The sequence below is a fragment of the Neopelma chrysocephalum genome, unplaced genomic scaffold (assembly GCF_003984885.1).
Source record: "Neopelma chrysocephalum unplaced genomic scaffold, ASM398488v2 Primary Assembly neopelma1_26, whole genome shotgun sequence".
NCBI lineage: Eukaryota > Metazoa > Chordata > Aves > Passeriformes > Pipridae > Neopelma > Neopelma chrysocephalum.
The window spans coordinates 1,806,937-1,827,977 of NW_020897695.1; the positions used below are offsets into that span (position 1 = coordinate 1,806,937).

Sequence of the window (21,041 nt, forward strand, 5' to 3'; positions counted from 1 at the left end):
CAGCCTGTTTGAACTGTTTGTACAGTTTGTATATATAATGTATCAGATTAAATTCTTTTGAAGGCACTTGAGTTACAACAGTTACAGTTATACCAAAGTGATGTTTAGAGAAAACACAGATATGCATTGAAATAGACTTTTTACTATACTAGGCTTTCAAAACAGGGCAAGTAATTAGTCTCCACTGCACTAGGGGAGGACAAGCAGTTATAAAATGTGTTGTTGCTGCTGGTTATATAGCAAGTTTTACTTGGAATACTGACTTGAATTAAAATATCCTGCCCTCGTTACACCAAGTACGTGTATTTTTGGTTGCAGGAAACTGATAGCTCTTCAAAAATAAAGACCTTATGAAAATTGTGGGTCATCTTCTCTAATGCTGTTTCTTAGAAAAAAGAGGGTAAAACACGATCTCTTGAAATTCTTTATTATATTAAGGCCTAATAAAGCCATTTAGAATTTAAATAGTTGCAATATATTAATCCTTTTATATAACATATGTAACAAAAATAAAAGTCTACTTTACCTACGGGTTTAGTGTATAGGAAGTGATTGAGTCATCAGTTAAATTTTCCATTCCTCTCAATTCAACGCTCCATACCCTCCAAAAAAAATCATAATGCCCAAACTTCTGTTTGGTTCCTTGTAAAAGTGGGGCTTAATTGTACTTGTGAACAGCGTATTTTGACAATTAATGAGTAAAACCAGTCCTCATTATATTTTATTGTACTTAAAGCATTGTTAGTTAGCTTGGAATTTGGCCAGTAGGGGTTCTTCGTAAACTCTGGCTGATGTGTTTCTCTTGATTTAACAGTACAGTCTTGTTGTTTCATGGCATTGAGCTTTGTTTAAAAATGAATAGATGAAGTAGTGCTTTAATCTTACAAATGTACAGCAGAAAGACAACTTGTACCTTAGTATCTACACAAACACTTTAAGTTGTACTGTAGTCAGATATGTTGGTCAGTCTGTCTTGAACTCGCTTACAGTTTGATTTGTATCACTGTCATGGTTGATACTAAGCTGAGCTTTATTGAACTTTGGTATCAGGAATAGTGGCATATTATCTCAGTATGTGTGTTCTGCTTTAGTGTTATTAATTTATTTTCTCATGAAAATAGTATTATTTTGAAAATAATTATTTTCTGAGTTATTTAAGATGGCCTGGCTTTAAATGGCCATTCTGCTATGGTGGAGATGACAATTTAGCTGCCACTGCCATAGAACATTATGGACATGACCGTAATCAGATAATGAATGTGATACTAGAAGTGGCTTCCCATCTTGCATTTGTCAGTTTTCTGACAAAGGAATCTGTTTTGGGTGTTGTCATCATCCTCTGTCTCAGCTTCCAATATCCAAGGCATAAATCCCACAATGGTTGCATAAGGTTCCATGAGCTTTGTGAGACCTTCCACATGTTCCAGCTAGGAGAATGTAGTGTAGTGACCAGCTCTAAATAATTAATTCTTTTTCTCCCCCCCCTTTTTATATCTCCTTTTGCTTGCAATTGTTTTTACTGTGGCTTGCTTGAGTGGTGTAATTAGACAAATGCAAGCTCTCCTTCTTTTCAAGTAAAAGTGAGTACAAAGAGAAATAGAAGTTCTTTATACTTTCTAAGCTAGACTGTTTGTTTGTTTGTTTGCCAAAATGAGAGGCAAAAGATATGAAACGATTTTCTTTGTCCTGTACTCAGAAGTCTTTGGTAGTCTCTGTGTAACCAAACGCACCAAAACAAACTCCTTATTGACCCCTTATTAATATATATAAACTGTGCATAGCAATATTCAATATATATATTTATGTATACTTGAAATGGGCTTATCATACATTTTAAGGAAGAGAAGAAATCTAATGACCATATTTTGGCATTAATTCAAATAGCATGTTGTACTTCTGAAGAATCACATTCTCAAATGACATCTATTTGCAATTTTCTTAAAAGAATAATATTCAAGCATCAGAAGCTCTTAAAAGGGAAAACGATGATTTGAAGAAGAAGCATGATGAAGCTGCTTCAAAAGTTCTCCAGCTTGAAGAAGATATCATGACTGTTACTCAAAAAGCCATTGCAAAAGAAACTGAGTTAGACAGGTACTTAGTCTTTTTGTTCCTTATCTTCCTTATTTTACTTTTTTTTTTCAAAGGTGAACTAACAATTTTTAATACATGCATGGATTTTCTGTATTAATAGTTCTGTACCATTAATTTGTCAATGTTTTAGTCTGAAGGATAAACTGAAGAAAATGATGCTTGAAAAGGAGCAACTTGAATGTGTGTTAAAGACAGAAAAGGATGAAAAAGAACTTTATAAGGTAACGTTATTGCTTGTACCTGTATACATTGGAATGAAGTGGTTTGAAATAAAGGTAATAATGTTTTATGGAGAAAAAACCCTGAATTTGTTAAGGAAAAAAGGAAATGGGTAACTCCTGTGAACAGATCTTTTGATAATTACAGATGTTCTCATATAAAAATGAATGAGGAAACAGCATTTGAATTCATCCCATGACATAAAAAGGTCTCTTAAGAACGAGAATGGATCAGCAATTTGTTAAAGCACAGATATAGTAAAAAAAATTAATAATAGATCCTAGTGAGAAAATTATATACTAGTTATATTGTGCATCAGCCAGTAACTGGTCATCTTAACACACTTTTTTGTAAGTAAAATACTTCTTACTCATTTAAATTCTCTCTTCAGACTTTGTTTTCTAGATCTCTATTCTTGAATCTTGTGCATAATGCTGAGAAGCTTTAGTAGGTTCTGTATTGCATTTTTTTTACTAGCATAGCTGATTTCTTTTGCTGGTACTGAGAGAAACCCATATATAAAATACAATTTCTCCCTCCCCCCCAAAAAAATAATTATATGCTAAAATAATGAAATCTTTAGGTTTTATGAAACAAATCAAGTGTATTTAAAAGATTATTTCTGTTCATAGGAAAATGTCATTATGTGACAGGCAGTATTAGATACACAACAGAAGTCATAAAATCTCAAAACATGTTTTACAAGCTTGAAATCCCTTGGTAAATAAGCAACACAAATCTTCTAGTCTGAGTGGAAAACACTTGAGTGCAGCAGCTATCCATCTATCCTTTATTAGGCATAATAGGATATATTTGATGACATTTTTAAAACAGCTGTAAGAGTTGCTGAAAGTAGTTTGCTGTTTTTGGAAGTAAATACTGCTGATGTAGTCCTGTTTGCTTAGATAACTGTGGGCAGATACTACTAGAAGTTTAATTTCTCTTTAGTTTTCTTCAAGTCATTTCTCTTTTGCTTGTCCTTAGTCATTCAGCGTTTGTGAAGAAAGGAGTGAATTCTGAATAGCTTAATTTGATGTGGAGAGAAATTAGGGCTTTAACTTCTAGCTGTGGAGTAGAGCTGTTGTTAGATGATCATGCTGAAAGAATTCCTTCCAGAAAGCTTGGGCTGGAGGGCAGTGATATTACCAGATTTTTCTCTCTACCTGTTCTAATCCGCCTCAGAGATAAATTAGAATTTAGTGAGCACTTAAATGGACAGGTGAACAGTAGTTCTCATAACGTGGAAGAAGTTTGACATGTTTTAGCATCATTACAGATACACTTGAAGAATACAGAAATAGAAAACACCAAACTAGTAAAAGAAATCCAGACGTTTAAGAATTTGGATGCAAACAAAGAAAACATGATATCGTATTATAAAGAGGAGGTTGGCAGATTACAGCTATTGATAGCTGAAAAAGAAAATATGAAGAAAGCTTTTTTGCTCTCCTCATCAAACAAGGTAAGCATTACTAATATAATTGGCCTGATTTAAATAAACATATCTAAGGTTATATGTGCTTAACAAGAGAAAGGAAGAAGTTGAAGATATCACCAGGGTTTAGGCTAAAAGGTAGGAGGATTATGGTGTTCTCAGTAGATGCAAAAAATGAGCAAAAGACTGAATTCTGTTTCAGTTTTGCACCTTCTGAGCTTGTTGAGGTCTCTTACATGATGAACTTTGAGATTAACTATGTGTGAAAAAGTAATTTGTGAGCTCAGTAAAAGTGCATCAGTAAAAGTGGTGTGCTCCTGAGTTGCTTTTAGCTTCATGAAAAAGGAAGGGAGATTGAGGAAAAAAGTTCATAATGTAGCTGTCTTGTGACTGCAGAGAGTGATGGAGAAGAAAATAGGAGACATGGAAAGATGTGCTGAAGGACTTGTTAAGTGACTGTACTGTCAAACTACAATGATGTAAAGCCTAGAAGGATAGGATACCATATGAACAGACTAAATTGACTGAGAACTCAGCAGTGAGAGTGACAGTAGGATTTTGAAGGAAGGGGTCACCTACTACACTGTGTGGTAGCATTGTGGTAGCAAGCAGTGTGGTGTAACAGGAGAGTGAAATTCCTGACAGAGCCAATGCCAGCGGGCTTCAAGATGGACCCACCACTGGCCAAGGCTGAGCCTGTCCATGATGGTGGTAGCACCTCTGGGATAACAGGTTTAAGAAGGATGGGTGGTGGAGGGGGAAACTGTGTGAGAGCAATTGCAGCTGAAGAGAGGAGTGAGAACATGTGAGAGAAAAAACTCTGCAGATATCAGGGTTAGTGAAGGAGGGGAAATGGTTGTTCCAGATGTTGGAGCAAAGGTTCCCCTGCAGCCCATGGTGAAGACCCTGGTGAGTCAGGCTGTTCCCCTGAAGCCCAGGGAGGTTAATGGTGCAGCAGAGATCCACCTGCAGCCTATAGAGGACCCCATGCCAGAGAAGGTGGATGTGCCTGAAGGAGGCTGTGACCCTGTGGGAAGCCCACAATGGAGGAGGTTTGCTGTTGGGACCTATGACCCCGCAGGGAACCCATACTGGAGCAGTCTGTTCCTGAAGGACTTCACCCCGTGCATGGGACCCCACACTGGAATAGTTCGTGAAGAACTGCAGCCTGTGGGAAGGACTTGCATTGCAGAAGTTTTAGAGGAGTGTCTCCCTTGGAAAGGACCCTACACTGGAGCAGAGGAAGAGTGTGAGGAGTACCCTTCTGATGAGGAAGGAGTGGCAGAGGCAGTGTGGGATGAACTGACCGCAGCCTCCATCCCTCCTATGACGCTGAGGAGGGAGATAGAGAATTCAGGAGTGAAGTTGAGCCTGGGAAGAAGGAAAGGGTTGAGGGGAAGATGAGTTAAAATTTGGTTTCATTTCTCATTATTCTACTCTGATTTGCTTGGTAATACATTAAATTAATTTTTCCCCCAAGCTGAGTCTGTTTTGTCCATGACAGTAATTGCTTAGTGATCTTTCCCTGTCCTCGACTCCCAAGCCTTTTATTATATTCTCCCTCAGTCCAGCTGAGGAGGGGAAGGATATATCATCTTTGGTGAACGTCTGTCATCCACCCAGGGTAAACCCACAACAGAATAACCATTAGGTATTTTTTCCTGATGTACATCATCCTTTTCCACTTAATCCAAAAGGAATGCAGTTTCTGTGCCCTGAGATTGTTCTGTCCTCTGATCTACAGTGTGATAGGCAATAATGGAATTGACTGGGAGTTTTGCTTCACAAATGTGCTCTTGATCCAAACTAGAGAGTCAATTTAGACACAGCCTTCGAGGCCGGCATGGGAATATTAGATTATGCAAGCAGCTTTATCTTGTGTATCATGCCAATCAGTCTTCTCATAGAAAAGCAATTTGGATCTTGAAAGAATACAAATTGTGTTAAAGTAATATGAGTTATGAAGGTAAAATTTAAGTGGGAAAGTAGTGCTTTTGAGAATGGAAATAGCAAGACAATAAAAAGGACATGCTATCTTAAAAAATTAATAAATAGTGGACTAGAGATACCTGGATTTATGTCTAGACTGAAGAATGAGATGATTATGGCATCAGGAAGCCCAGAGGCTGAGAGTACCTTATATAGTAGCTTTTTTTTAATTATTTTTTTGTAATCCTGGCCTTCTCTGAGCAATGAGAGGCTGGTAGTTCAGCTTGGTCACATGGCTCTTGGGCTGCCCTGTGGAGCTGCAGCAGTGCTTAGTGCTGCATGCTGCAGCTTGCTCTTCATTACTTTTTGTTTTCTGTTCCTTCTGATAAGCTTGTTGTGCAAGATCTTGGGAAATGGAGTGGTGAGAAGAACATCCCAAAGCTGCTTTACAGTGTTGTGTGTCAACCAGTTGTAGGCATTTTAAAATCTCTTACTCTGTTGATACCTGCAGTGTGTTACTGTGGATGAACTTTGGTTTTGAACTGGAGTTCTACAGGGATAAGAAAAGATGTTCTGGAAAACAGAAGGACTATTTTTGGCATATATTTAAAGCTGAAAATCCAACAAAATTCCAGTATAGAGAAAATAACCACATTTTAAATTTGCCTTTATGTCGTAGTAAAATATGTTTGCACGTCATTGTTGGCAAAGAAGGCAAATGGGGAAAATGGTACTTGTGTACCGACTTCTTGATTTAGTGGTTTTACTAAAGCCACCAGGAAAACTTGTTTTTTCTTTCAAATGTTTCTAATCCCTATACCAACCTCTATTTAAGCTTTGAATTAAAAGATGATGAGTTCTCTTCCATCTCTTCTCTTTTCTAGGAGGATGCAAGTATTTTAAAAGAGCAGCTTCGGAAAGCTGAAGATCAGATTCAGGCTAGCAAACAAGAAGCTGTTCTACTGTCAAAAGAGCTGAGCGATGCAGTAAATGTGCGAGATAAGACGATGGCAGATCTTCACAGTGCACGTCTGGAAAATGAAAAATTTAGAAAGCAACTTGCAGAAGCTTTAGCTGAACTTAAAAAAATCACAACTTTGAAAAATGAACAGGTAAATTGTCAATATTAAGTACAGATGTTTATGTCTATTTATAAAACCTGTCAGACCTGGCTTTACTGATGTTGGGGAATAAAATAGGTTTCTGGGTGATAAGTACAAATAATCATCAAATTCTCTTTTGACATTCAAGATACTACCTTAAATCAAGTGCATGTTAGCTGATTTGAAATGTTGGTAAGAAAGGAGGTTTCTGATACTACTCACATTGACTTCTCCCCGCATTATTTTCACAGAATAATGCAGTATTTATCTGTGTTATTTTGAATCTTCTCTCTTTTTTAGTTCTGTTATGTGATCTGCAGTCCCATTAAAAATTAATTCAAGTAGAAAAATGGATTGGTAGAGAGGTTTGGGTTGTTTCATAATGTTTTTTCCTCATTGATGGATTCTCTTTAATTCTTATGAGTCCTTTCGATATTTGTGGTCAAAGTTAATTTGCTTTAGTATTTGTAAATAAAATAATGGCCAGTCTTCGCGAACGAAGATTTTGGGAAAGGTCTTTCACCTTTCCAGCCTGCGCAATGGATTTTTTAGGTGAGACACAGCATGCGCTGAACTGAGCCCACCCTTTAATCCTAAGGTTCATCTGCCGGGGCCAAGCAAGCTTGGACAATGGCAGTGAGGTCCTCAGGACGTAGGTTTGTTTAGAGTGACCTTCTCATAGATGGATGGCCTCACAGGGCTAACGAGCTCCATCTGCCCCGGGGACCAGGAATCGAACCTGGGTCGCAGCTGTGAGAGTGCCGCATCCTAACCACTAGTATGAAAATATTAAGGGAATGGAAACTGCCTTGACTTTCCTAGTCTTGGATAAAAACCTAGTGAGCTAATGTTTCATAATTTTGACCTAAGTGAACTTTCATACTGGATCTTCCATGACTGCAACTGTATTGGATTAATTTGCTACTAGGATTACTGTAATGATGTAACTGTTTGAAAAAATATATTGAGCTGAACAGTAATTAAAACAGTGCTGTAAGTATGAATTGAATAGTACAGCCCTCAAAAGAACTGTTATATTTGAAATATCAAAGAATTACATGGGTTTTTTTCCTAAGAATTTCAGATGTGTGCAATGTCTTTGAAATGCATCCTGAAGGAAGTAGCAGATCATCTGAATGACTCAAGTTAACAGAAAGTGTCTGAATATGGCATGTATCTAGTTGGCAAATGTGGTTTGCTTAGCTTGTCTTATCAGTGTTGTGGCTGAACGGAACCACTTCCAGCAGAAGTGTAGTGAGTGTGAGGGAATACAGTTGTGGTCTGTCCATTTGACAGCCATGTGACTGTACTTGTCTATAAGATAGCTAGAGCACTTTCTGGAAGATATCCAGACTTTTCCTATGCATTCAGATTTTTCACACACATTAATCAGCCCATAGAATAAGAATCTTCTTTACCTGCCTCTGGTATTATAGAAGTGCCTGTTTACTCCCTCAGTGTGTCCTGGTTGGAATGAAATTCAGCACAGATGCTGCCTCTCTGTGCTCTACTACTCTATTCCGTTCCTTCTCACAAGAAAGGAGGTATTTCTTCAGTACTTACATGGAGCAATATGCTTTCTTTAATTGAGAAAAGGCTTTTTGGGAAGTAGTGATACTTGAACAAAAGGGAGAACAGTTTCTGAATTTTTTTTTTTTTTTAAGGAAACTTCAAATGCAGTGGAGCAGGAACTGCGCAGAGAAGTTGAAGATCTGAAGCTTCGTCTGCAAATGGCTGCTGACCATTACAAGGAAAAATTCAAAGAATGTCAAAAACTTCAAAAACAAGTAAACAAGTTTACAGAACAGGCAGTAAGTACAACAAGAGAAATTGCACTTGCTTTTTTGGTAACATTTGAGCAACAGTTTCCTTCTGCAAAAACTAATCCTTTTAAAAGGGGGTTAAATATGTGGTAAGCAATGGCTCTTTAATTTAGCATATTCTTCCATAAACCTAAATTACTTCTGTGATTCTTTTTAGATAGTTGTCAAAACGAAGCATAGAATTTATAGTAGCTGGTGTGTGAAGAAACCTAATAGAGTTTGGATGAACCTATAAGCAGTACATTGTTCAGGGAAGAATTTTGAAATTGAAGCATAATTACTACCTCTCTCCAGTACCACCACAAAAAAAAACAACAAAAAAAACCAAACCCAAAAGTGAGGGAAAAGGGGAACTTGAAGGAGGATTTAAAAGTGAAGTAGGGTGAAAGTTTCCACAACATTGTTGTATTCCATATGTATTTTGTATTCTTATCTTTCTTCTAAGATTTGTTTCATAAGTAAATGAGCCTTTTGCAATGACGATGTGAGTCTTAGGCCACCTTAGTAACTGAATTTGTCAGCCAATTTCAAACTGATTTGAGAGCACATATCTTCAGTTGGAGAGGAGCTCAAGGGAAAAGGCCTGTGAGCAATGGCAAGATGTACAAATGTGAATTCTTAAGAATACCAAACTTAAGTATTTCTCTTATCCACAGAAAAAATGGCTAAGTTTTGATCCACAGATTGTTTAAAAAAGTCATCTTCTCATCCAGAAGGTCAATGGTGAATGAGAACATCTGTGGCTTTACCTTAAAAATCTTCCACATCTTTGGCAATGTTGTACTTCTTGTAGCAAACACCAGATTTCACTGCTTTCACACCAGAAGTCCAGCACTCACTCCTAATACAGACTCCATTTTTCTAATGGAATATTAGATATAAGTTGATGGATTTAAGTGTAACTGATTCTCTAGAAAATGAGATTTTTCTAGTAATTTGCTTAGAAATTACTGTTTCTAGGGAAGGAGTACTTTATCAAGTACTATGATAAAAATCATAGTCTGAGGCAATTTCAGTGTTAGTAGAATTAAATGTTTTTGCATTTTTATTACCTCTTGTTTTAGTGAGCAGTTCCATCTAGTCCAATTTTGGAGCAAATGGTACTGCAAGATATAACATTACTTTATGCATGGGCTTTCATTTAATTAAATACCAAACCAAAATTTCTTTTCACAAAGAAAATTGCAGGGCATCAACAGAAATCGACAGATACATCTAACATTGAGACAGTGACTGCCGTCGTTACAAACAAAAAATTGTCTGCATCTCCAGGTATCAACAGCTTAAATTTTGTCTGTTTTTATGAGCCTGAAAGTGTTGTCTATATGAACTAATCACTGATAGTATTTATAGTATAAAGTAGATGCACTTTTTCTGTTTGAGTTAAAGCAATAATTAGAAATGTGAAGATTGATCTAAAAATCTTATCTTTTATCAACTGGTAATGTTCATAAATAAGTTCATGTATCTTTTAAAAACAGGTCAGTTCTCTTTATTAATCTCAGTAGGACTGAACTCTTACATTTCTGCTCAATAGTTAACACAGATGGTTTTGCCAAGCTAATAATTCATTAAAAAAAATCCAAGGTTTCAGTTTGTGTACAATAGCACAATAATCTTGCAGTCATATTATCATAACTATCTACTGTAGCATTCTACTGTAAAATCTAATCCACTTGAAAGTTCTGATTATGTGATGGCAAGATCAAGTCTACCACCTGTTTTCATGTTTTATAGGCAGTAGTGGTTTATTAGAAAATGTTTAAGTTTATAATTTTTATGAACTATTAACTTACTACAAAAATAATCTTCTAATAGTTAGACATGTAATAGATTAAAACTAAAGAAGAAATCCTTCACTATGAGGGTGGTGAGGCATTGGAACAGGCTTCCCAGTGGAATTGCGGATGCCTCATTTCTGGGGTGTTAAAGGCCAGGTTGGATGGGGTTCTGAGCAACCTGGTCTAGTGGAAGATGTTCCTGCCCATGGTGGGATGTGGCTGGAACTAGATGATCTTTAAGGTCCTTTCCAACTGAAACTGTTCAAAGTTTTTATTATTCAGTTTGAATTGATAAATGCTAGTAAATGCTGAATAATTTTTTTTACATTACTTTATAATTCATAGATTCTTGCTGTTTGTAGAGGCTATAGGTTGTAATTTCTGTAATTTCCTGCTGTCTAAAGTAAATGCAGTAAAAGTGTTTCTTAAAACATACAATCCCAGCAAGCTCAGTTATAATATGGGATGAAGTGGTTTGCTGAGGCAGTTCATATTTTTATGTAAGAATAAAATATTAAGAATGATATCATAACATATTCTGCTGTTTATTATCTTTTTTGGGAAAGTAGATATATGTGTGTATTTATGTTCATCTCCAGTGTGTAGAACTGAACACAGACATGCCAGTAGGATTGCTGATCTTATGTAGCACTGGCCACGTTATGCGGATTGTCTCTGGTTAACCATTTGCTTGGATAACATGGGGCACTCTGTTCTTGATGCACTGTCAAATTTGGTCTGTCATCTCTCTTATACAAACTTTATTTATGGAACCAAAAATATCAGTATTCTTGTTTTTTCTTCAATGTTCACAGTTAGCCCCATTTCATCCGACATAGTTTCAGAATTCGCAGTAAAGGAACAAGTACGTGAAATGAATAAAGAAATTGCTGAGAGAGCAGAGAAGTATAAGAAATGCAAGCAAATGTTGGCAGTAAGTAAGCGGCTTCTTCAGAAAGCTGAACAAAATGTAGCTATAGGTGCTAAGTCTTAAAATCATAAAGCCTACCCAGCTGAGTTGCCTTCTTTGTTTGTGTGATACACTGTGATTATGGTAAAAATCTTAACAATAGAAAACACATTTTTATTAAGTCAGCTCTTGAATACCTGTGGTGTTAGAGAGTCGAGACAAGGACCCCTCAGGAAAACCCAGGTGCAGTAAAACAAATGAGCAAAACAAGCATGCTTAAGGTTGTGAATGGTTTATCTTCTTACATAAAGTGTAGTAAATAAACCAAATACAACATGTTGTTGTAAGCCAGCTGATGTTTGGAATAAGTATAGCAGGGTTGATCTGATATGCTGTCCAAGTGTAGTAATTCTCCATATCTGTCATGGCTTTTACAGTGATTTGACATCTGAGTGGGCTCAGTCATACATAAAGGGGTTTATGTACCGGACCAAAGTTGGCAACGGTAGTGCTGTAGCCACAATAGTAATACTCTTCAAAAGAATAATACTCTTCAAATATCAGTACCCATCAGTCTTAACTTGATTTTCATTTAACCAGTTTGGGTGTGTGTATGATGGAGTATTGCATCAGTGATGCTGGTGAAAAGTTGACAACAGTTTAAGAAATGCTTTCTGGGTGTTGTCTTGTCTCTTTTCATAGTTTCTTTTATTTATCACAATGATATGCTTCTATTGTAATAAGTTCTCCAAGAGGTCATAACTGTCCTGTAATTCTGCTCATAACCCTGTCTGTGGAGAGCCTGCATTGGCTTCTGCTGGCTATTTCTTCCATATTGATGTTTGAGGAAAGCTTTGCCTTTGACCTTCTGGATGAAAGATATTTAGGTTGTAGAAGTTGCTTGGGGAAAGGTTTTGTATTGAAGTGAGATACTTGAAAGAGTAATCATGAGTAGTAGTATTAGGGTTCAAAGAAACTTAAAACGATGAAGCTAAAGAGGAATATCAGCTTGTTGAAAAGTCAAGAAAAAAAAGCATATTTAACATCATTTATACAATATTCAGTGGTCCTGACCCCTTCCAAGTCTTGAGTCAGGCTTGATTTCTTGGAGAAGCCATTTTTAAATGGTCTCGTTCTAAAAGCGTAGTTAACATGGTGACCTTGTTGGGGGCGGGAGGGGAAATCTTTTAAAATTATAAATATTTAATGCCATGGTTTAAACTACTTTAGGAAGAGAAGATGAAATGCAGTGTTTATGCTGATGAACTGGCTAAACTGGAGCTGAAGTGGAAAGAACAAGTGAAAATCAATGAGGGTATAAAATTGCAGCTAGCAGCAATGGAGGATCAGTATAAAGTAAGTTACATATTTTGTTTATGGCAATGAATGGTTACCTATTCTTAACATGGTTGCTTATTTCTGATAGTTCAAGTAATGAAGAATTTTAATGGAGAAAGCACACTAATTATATTTTTGCTGTTAATAGAAACTCTGGTTTGCACTTATAGAAACAACACAGTCTTGTAATGCTTTTTTAAAAGTAAGAGAGATCTGCTAAGTATATTCCCAGATGGCTATCAGTTTTTTAATACTGTGGATTTAGACAAACCTCTAAATGACTTTAATCTTGTATTAAGAGAAAAAAGGGCAAGAGAGTTCTATTTTCCTGCTGCTTACTGTAATACTAACAGGAACGTTGATTGGTGTTTGTCTGAAATCTTCATATTGCATGTAGCACTGCCAGTGTAGTAATGTCTAATGCATTTTATATGAATTAACTAGAGAGACAGAAGATGAATGATACATTGTTTTTAAAAGCATCATGTGATTATTTAATTTGGAGGATCTCAGCTATAGTCTTGGTAGAGTAACACGTTCACCAGGAAGTCAAGCATAATGGGCAGCTTTAGCTTACAAGAGGCCTTAATCTTTGAGGTTATGTGATAGTAATGCTTATGTTGAATTAGCTTTTTTATGCTCATTCTCAGTGTAATGGTGATAGTGCTGTTGACAGGATAGTTGCACATTTTTGCCCATTGTGATGAGCAATGAACTGAACTGGGACTGCATTGGTTCTACTACGAACCCCTTTTTGTTAGAAATTACAGCACTTTCTGTTTATAAAATGCTGAATTACTCTACAGTTTGTTTCAGCACTTTGTAGGCCATCCTTTTCTGACACTGAAGCTCTAATTTCAATTTTATAAAATGCACAACTCTTTCCAATTTATTTTCTCTTTACTAATTAGCAATGATCAGTTGCAATGCATAATTCAGTGTGAAATAAGTTTAACTTCACAACAGCAGGCATAATAAATAATTAGTTCCAGAATTCTAAACGTTTTGACTGCAGTTAAAAACTTCTTATCATTCAGGGGAGTGCAGGTGGTGGAGTAAAAGTGAGTTTTTCTTCCCCAGGCAGAAGATTTTGCTCCCTTGACCTGAGCTAGGAGCGGGAATTTCAGAATTAAAAAAAATTTATATGTAATTATGCCAAGCATTGTGCACAGATGTTAGAAAAACGAGGGGAGGGGCAGTCTCCAAAGTAACTAGAAGACAAATAAAACAGCATTTTGTAGAGAAAGATTATTTAAATCATCATTTTGAAGCAAGGAAGAATTGTGTAATGTGTCAGTTTTACCTCCTCCCAGAGCACCCAATAGAGACACAAGGTAGATGTTTGTCAAAGAAATTTTGTTTCTTTGAGGTAGGAGGAGGTTTTGGTTCTCTCAGTTCTGTGGTGGGACGTAAGAGCTGGAGAGATGTGAATGAAATAAAACACTGAAATGCCAACAGATTTCTTGAGAAATAATGAGATGAGGCTTGCAAACCTTCAGCTGTTTCTGGGCAGTGGTATCCCTCCTGCCATTAGTGTCACTGATACTGATCCTCATTTTTAACATAGAATTTTATCATTCCACAACTGTTCTCTGAAATTGGCGAGAAAAGGCTGCTAATGTGCAGCTGTTTTCCAGCAGATAAACTTTGTGAGAATTGTTGGGTTTGATTTGCAGTAGAGGTGGATGTTGCATATAACTGTAGTAGACGAAACTATTTCCATCTAAAGATGAACTTAATCAGGGAACTTTGTTTTCACATTACAACATGGATTTACTAATAGTGAAAGAGTTTCTATCCACTAATACAGGAATTTTAAACTTCTTTTCATGTAGATTCAACTGGCAGAAAAAGAGAGACGAATAAAGGAACTGGCATCACAGTTGGAACTCTTTACCAGTGAGAAGGTATTGTCAGACATTCTGAAATATTAATGCTAATGTTGAAGTACCTCTAGGGTATTATGTAGCAATTAATGAAAGCTAAGTTTTACTGAAAAGTGAAATTATAAAATGTCTTTATTACAGTCAGATAGTATTGCGTGATACTGTGCAAAAATTAGAATTGTTCCTTAAAACTTTATTTTTATACGACTACTTTAAAATTCCAGTATGAACAGGTACTTAGTAAAACCAGGGATTTTCATACCAATAAACTGAAACTAAACTAATCTTTCAGATTAAGCTAGTTAAGTGTTTTGTAAAATTCTAGATTGTCAAGTAGTTGATATTTACTTTATCTTTTTTTTAACCAAGGGTGTAATTTTTAATAGATCTCTCATATTTTTCTAGTTCAAAAGAAAGCAAATTAAAATTTGAGTTTTGTTGAGTCTAGTTTAGCTGGAGGGAGTGATTTTAAACACCGCACATAAGAACAACAATGGTAATAATAATAATAATGTATGGAGCTTATAGAAGCTTGGAACTTTGTTTACCAAATTTATAGATATTTACATTACAAAGAAGAATCAAAGTGCCTTGCTAGGCTGGAACCACGATTTAAAAGGTTAAACACGTGATAGTAAACAGCTTTTCAATTTATGCTCCATTATCAGTGTTTGTTTATAAATGTCACCAAACATAGCTTGATCAAAATGTTCATTTGCTGTCTCTTCAAACCTGTAAAATTACTTTGTTTCTATTTTATTTACATACTTTGATAGACTTTGATTTTTTTTTTGATTTTTTTTTATTTTTTTTTAAATCAGTCTCTACCCTAGCTATCCAACTTCTGGCTAAGGCTATTTTGCAGCACCTATTTACAGTCACTTTGATCTACATTCTGTTTTAATTTTAATCTTAAAGTATTAGTGCCACCGCCTCTCATTTTAAACTGCTTCCATATTGCATAAGAAATTGGTTTTAAAAAGGAAAATCCTAATTTCATTGATAATTGTTTCTGCTTCGTATTGAGTAAAGATGAATTATTTAGATTTTGCATACTCACCAAAACTTTGAGACATAATCCTCGCTTTTCAACCCTCATGATTTTAATCATCTATGCATTTCAGTTTATAAATCTCAAGTACTGTTAGCATAACTTTATATAATATCTAAAGGAGGATGTTAGGCAGAAATTGCATTGTCCTATATTAGAAGGTTTTTTTAGAAAGAAAACAAATTCTGTGTTTATGGCAAGTGCTCCACAAAGAGCACTTCCTGTAAGCTGGCTTATCATTTGTAGATACCGTTTTTTTGCTGTTTGAAAATGGAGTTGAAGTTTTTTATGTCTGTTGCTGTTGGAGTTGAAGTTTTTTATGTCTGAAACCTGATAGTACTTATATAACAATAGGTGTATAATTTCCATCTTCATAGAATCATAGAATGGTTTGGGTTGGAAGAGTCCTTAAAGATCATTCAGTTCCAACCCCCTGCCATGAGCAGGGATGCCATCCGCTGCATGAAGTCTTCTTGCATTTGAGTAATGTTTTGTTTTCAGAGTGGTTATTGCAGAGTTGTTACTGATTTTTGCATTTTTCTGTTCAAGAGGTCGGTCTGAAGTTTACCTGTTTGCAAGAAGAAAACTATTGAGTTGTTCCTTTTAGTAACAGACTTTTTAGTTCTCGTGTAGTTGAATCAGTAATTGAAGCCTTGGTTTTAAGTTTCAATTTAAAGTCTTTTGTGGAAAAGATGCTCTTCAATCTGTGAGGGTTTTATTAACATTACATCAGTAAATATTAAACATGAACCAAGAAGAAAATGCTAGCCAGAAAGAACAAAATTACCGGAAATCATATCTCCCTTAACAGTCCCAATTTTTTAATTATTATTTCCATATTTAGATCTCGGAATTTTTTGCTTGGTTCTGAATTTCAATGGCATATTCCTTTTGATGTTCTTGGCATACTGCTCTCTATCCCTTAACCCATTTTGATGAATGGAAGGATGAGAAAGACTTTTGGATAAATTACAGCTGATCCACTGACCACACTTAAGTCACTTTAATTAGTGTCTTTTAATGTGGAGTTTTACTGGTTTATAAGTTATAAAATCCCTTTTATAGTTTGTAATTATTATCATATTTATGGTTAATATGCAAGAGTCTAGAATTTTAAGTGTATTAAGTTTTTGAAGAGTTCTGTTTGAGCATTTCTGAAAGAATATTGTCTTTCTGATACCATTGGTGTTGAATATCAGAAGGGATCCAGTGCAATGTACTTAGTAGTTCTATAAATGTCTGTCGCTCATGAATTCATATGGAATTATGTTAAGTATGTACATATATGTGCTCCACGTAGTAAAATGCTGCATTCTTGAGTGGTATGGTATGATATGAAGAAAAAGAATTATTTTATTTTTAATTGTAACTTTTAAAAACTTTTCCCACAGCACATTATCTCTAGTTGTTATTGTTAATCTACCCATTGTTTACTGATTTAGCTGAAATTTCTTCATTGTTAAAAGAATGCAGATACTTCTTGAAACTTGTGGCAGTTCTGTTTATGTAATTTGAATTAACTGATGACAAACTAAGAAAAAATAATATTTCTTCTAAAATATCTTCTTTGTATTTTCTTCATTGACCATTTTTGGTATGTATGGTATACTTGGCATTAGATCAAGATGAAAAGACAATAGGGAGGCTAGATTTAAAAAAAAAAAAACATATTTCATAACAATTTCAAATTTTGCTAGGACTCCATAGGTTAATTACATTTTAAACTTTGCATTATTTAGGAACTTGGCAGGACACTAGGAGATCAAGCTGGAAGGATGATGGAAGGACAGATTTCACAGCAGGCATTACATTTTCGCAACCCGTATTCAGAGGAAAATGGACCAGTTCCTGCCCTGCCAAGTCGACTACCAGTACTGCAGTATGGAAACCCTTATGCAATTCAGGAAAGAAGAGGTAAGTAAATTTCACACACCTCACCCCCAGTATAATTTCTCCCTCACTGTTTCTAAAGCAATGCCTCATTTAATGCAGGTTTAAGTACCAACAGTCTTTAGACTGTTTTACAGAGCCTTTAAGTGCCTTTATTTTACTGATGAGAATCAATAAGTTAAAGTTTTAAACACCTTTGGAAAAAGGTGATTTCTCTCCTGTTGTTTTATATTACCTAAACAAAAAATGTGTTTAACCCTTTTTAAAGGTAAGGTTGAACAAAGATGGCCTAATTAATTTTTCTTCAGATGGAGCAGATGGTGCTTTTAATCCTGATGAGATCCAAAGACCACCTGTTAGAACTGCCTTTTGGGAGCTAGAAGATGATGTAGTGTGTAGCCAGCCTTCACGCAATCTCAGTCGGCCTGATGGTTTAGAAGATCCTGAGGACAGCAATGCAAGTTACCTTTTTTTTATTTTATTTTCCTTGAGAAGTTTACTAATGAGTTGTCAAGAGTTTTGCATAGGTTTTCAGCATCTGATAAGCCTGATTTACTGTTATGTAAATCAAGAACCGATTTTTCTTTTACCTGAAAAATGTTTTAGGTGAATTTTGCTTGCTTTGAAGGAGAAAACTCTGCACATCTATTTATCATATTTATCATACTTGTTCCCGTAATCTCTTGAGTTACTGACAGCTTGTTTTGTTATTAGGACAGTAGCTTCTTAATCTTTTTAAGTACTGAAGTGGAAAAATACAAGTAATCTCAACTCATGATTTTTCTTGTGTGTGGTAGAATGAGAGCTCAAAACCTAGCCACATCTTACTCATTTTATGATATGAATGTAGGAACTAAATTGTAACAAAAATGTAAAGGATTCAGATACCAGTATTTTCAGTTAAATGCTGAGTGTAAATTGCTATCCTATTAGATACTGTATTCTAATGTATTAATCTTTTGTCTTCTGCAAATCTGCATTTATTAATTTCCATTTTGAATGCTTTTTGCTGTTGGACATGTATTTGGAAGAGCTAATTGACTGTTATCTAAAGCTGATGAAACTGAAAGTGATACATTTTCACAGGGTTTTTTTTAAGGCTTTGTATGTTTTAAGTGGAAACTGGTTAGCTTTTTTTAGTACAGTTAACTGTTATATATATTCTGGTATAAAAAATTGGCTTTTGTAATAAACTAGACTGTATGTCTTCATTTGAACAGGAACAGACCTATTACTCTTTCTTATTCCAAGTACTCTTGCACCTTCAAAAATATTAAACAAGAAATACTTTTCTGCAAAGTATTGTGCTCTTTGCAAGTACAGTGGTATCATGACCTGTTTCTCATTTAGTCTAGTTTGCCACATTTAATTGCTATTAACCTTTGCAGAAACCGATCAGTGTTCAGACAGGCATGATTTTAGCCCTGGTGCTCAGCACCTATAATGGAGAAAAATGTATTTCTCCCTCCTACCTTTTGCTCCCAATGTCCATTACTGTGAATAATTAGAGAAACTGTCAGAACTTTTGCAGCCTGTTCAAGATCTAGAATGTGAGCTTAATGCTGTTCCCCACCTTCACCTCACATTTTGCATATTTAATCTGATCATTCTTGACGTAGCTATTACATCTGACAAGCTCTTCTCTTCTTTAGTCATCTGCTGCAGTTTAATTAGCAGGGTGTTCTCTCTGATCTATGTGCTTTGCCCTCTTGCAAACCCAAGAGAAACAGTGCTAGAGTCTTGTGCTCATTTGCAGACACATCTTGGATTTTTGTAATGAGGTGGAATATAACAGGCTTAAATAAAGTTCAGCTTGAGAAAAGGTGCCTTTAAATCAAATAATTTGTGTCTTTTTTACTTGCAGTTGAGAATCAGTTGCTTTCTCCTTACCCAGATAGACTGTATGTGTAGTGTACAAATTTACCTGGAAATGAGAAGCTGCAGGAATCTTTCTAGGAAGACTTAGTAATATGCCAAAGATAAAACAGTTCTAAGACAGGATGTAAAGAAATAACCATGGAAAACTTCCACATATATAAGTGATTCATTATAAAGAAGAGTCTGTCATTTGTGCAGAAGAAACAGCAAATATAAAATAATAAATATGAAGAGGTTATAATTTATTGGAGTGTTTTTTAAAATAAGCTATTAAAGATGTAGTTCTCTGTATTTTCAACCAGCAGGATATAGAGCCTTTTGCTGGAGGAGGATTCCTTCCCATAAGAAAAGGATTAATAGGCTTGCTGCTTTGTTTAAAATACCACCATTGTATGGACTTCTGGTCCATCCTGATCTCCACATTCCTATTACTATGTGTAATATTAGCTTAAGAAATTAAGAGTGTCATAGTCACTTCCACCACCATGGCTGTTTTGGTAGTGGTTTACCTGTGATAATGAACATGTCTACTTTATTTATCTAAGATGACAGATCTTTTGAGCCACGAAGAGGTGGAAGTGACTACAATGCCCTTAATTTCATAAACTAATATAAGACAAGATGTGCAAATGCATCAGAATTTTTATGCTGTTGTGTTCCAATTTTGTTTCTCCCTAAACTTTGTTCCTTAGGAATGGGCACTTCCAAGTATTTGGTTGACATAAAAAACTCATCAGTTCTGTATGACTTGAAGACGTTCTGGAATCTGCATAGCTTTGGGTTTTGGAACTTCTAGGCCAATTAAACTGTGATTTCTGAGAGGGATAAGTTGGTCTGTGTTAATCATGCCAGATGAGCACGCACACAGCAGTGATTTTGTGTGGGATAGCTGACTTGCCGCACGTTCCTGCCGCATCTACTCGACACTAACTTTCCATTTGCTCATGCTCCCATAATTGACCAAAGTGTAATCATTTGGAGCAAAGAATTTCTAGCAGTACAGGAGAGATCCATAAACAAAACACACACACACATACATATATTTAATACTGAAGTGTGAGTTTTAGAAATGTAGTCCTGATTACAGTTGGCAGCAAGCCCAGAATAACTATCTTGAGACTATTAAACAATGTTGTTAGTCGGAGAGAATTTGTGGGGGATGGAGAGCGTAACCCCTGGCAACTGAGAACCAGGTCAGGATATTTTTTGAGATGACTCCAAAATGGCCTTTCTTCTAGCAAAAAAACCCCACTATGCATTATTAGCAATTGGCTGACGGTCAGATCAGGGGGGACATAAAAGGAGCAGCTGGTATCCAGGTACCTCTTGGGAGACCAGACTTCTTGCAGAGAGGTCAAGGGCCCTAAAGGAGTGAATTCGATTTTATTCCCACAGCAGAGCTGAATCCCAGAAAGAAAATGTTTGTGTCTTCTTCCCAGTGAACCTGCACTACATGTCAGTGGTGTGTCTGTTCATTTGTTGTTTAAGGTCTAAGATGGGCATCACATCTTTAGTGCTGCTTGTTAAAATGATCTGTAGAACTTGGGGATGGGGATTGTTCAAGTCTGTGGTTTTGAACTGTGTCACACAGCTTTTTAATTTCTGTTTGACAATCCTGAAACTGCTTACAATAGTAATTATGAAAGCAGTACTTGAGACAAAATCGGTTGGTTTCGGTAAAACTGGGCGAGTTGCATGTATTTC

The 21,041-nt window shown here is 35.8% G+C and overlaps 1 protein-coding gene across 6 annotated transcripts in view; it reads left to right on the top strand.

The window, feature by feature from the left end:
• The window catches only part of TAX1BP1 (Tax1 binding protein 1), a 52,138-nt gene that overhangs the window by 26,637 nt on the left and 4,460 nt on the right, over positions 1 to 21,041 (top strand). For 2 of the 6 annotated variants that reach the window (XM_027675297.1, XM_027675296.1), the window contains exons 6-16: positions 1,946 to 2,094; positions 2,225 to 2,315; positions 3,590 to 3,775; positions 6,562 to 6,789; positions 8,445 to 8,591; positions 9,782 to 9,875; positions 11,200 to 11,318; positions 12,525 to 12,650; positions 14,468 to 14,539; positions 17,309 to 17,483; positions 17,768 to 17,916. In XM_027675297.1, the coding sequence (XP_027531098.1) occupies positions 1,946 to 2,094; positions 2,225 to 2,315; positions 3,590 to 3,775; positions 6,562 to 6,789; positions 8,445 to 8,591; positions 9,782 to 9,875; positions 11,200 to 11,318; positions 12,525 to 12,650; positions 14,468 to 14,539; positions 17,309 to 17,483; positions 17,768 to 17,916 (1,536 nt within the window). The remainder of the gene's footprint in view (positions 1 to 1,945; positions 2,095 to 2,224; positions 2,316 to 3,589; positions 3,776 to 6,561; positions 6,790 to 8,444; positions 8,592 to 9,781; positions 9,876 to 11,199; positions 11,319 to 12,524; positions 12,651 to 14,467; positions 14,540 to 17,308; positions 17,484 to 17,767; positions 17,917 to 21,041) is intronic. The other 4 variants (XM_027675298.1, XM_027675299.1, XM_027675301.1 and 1 more) reach the window with 4 other exon arrangements.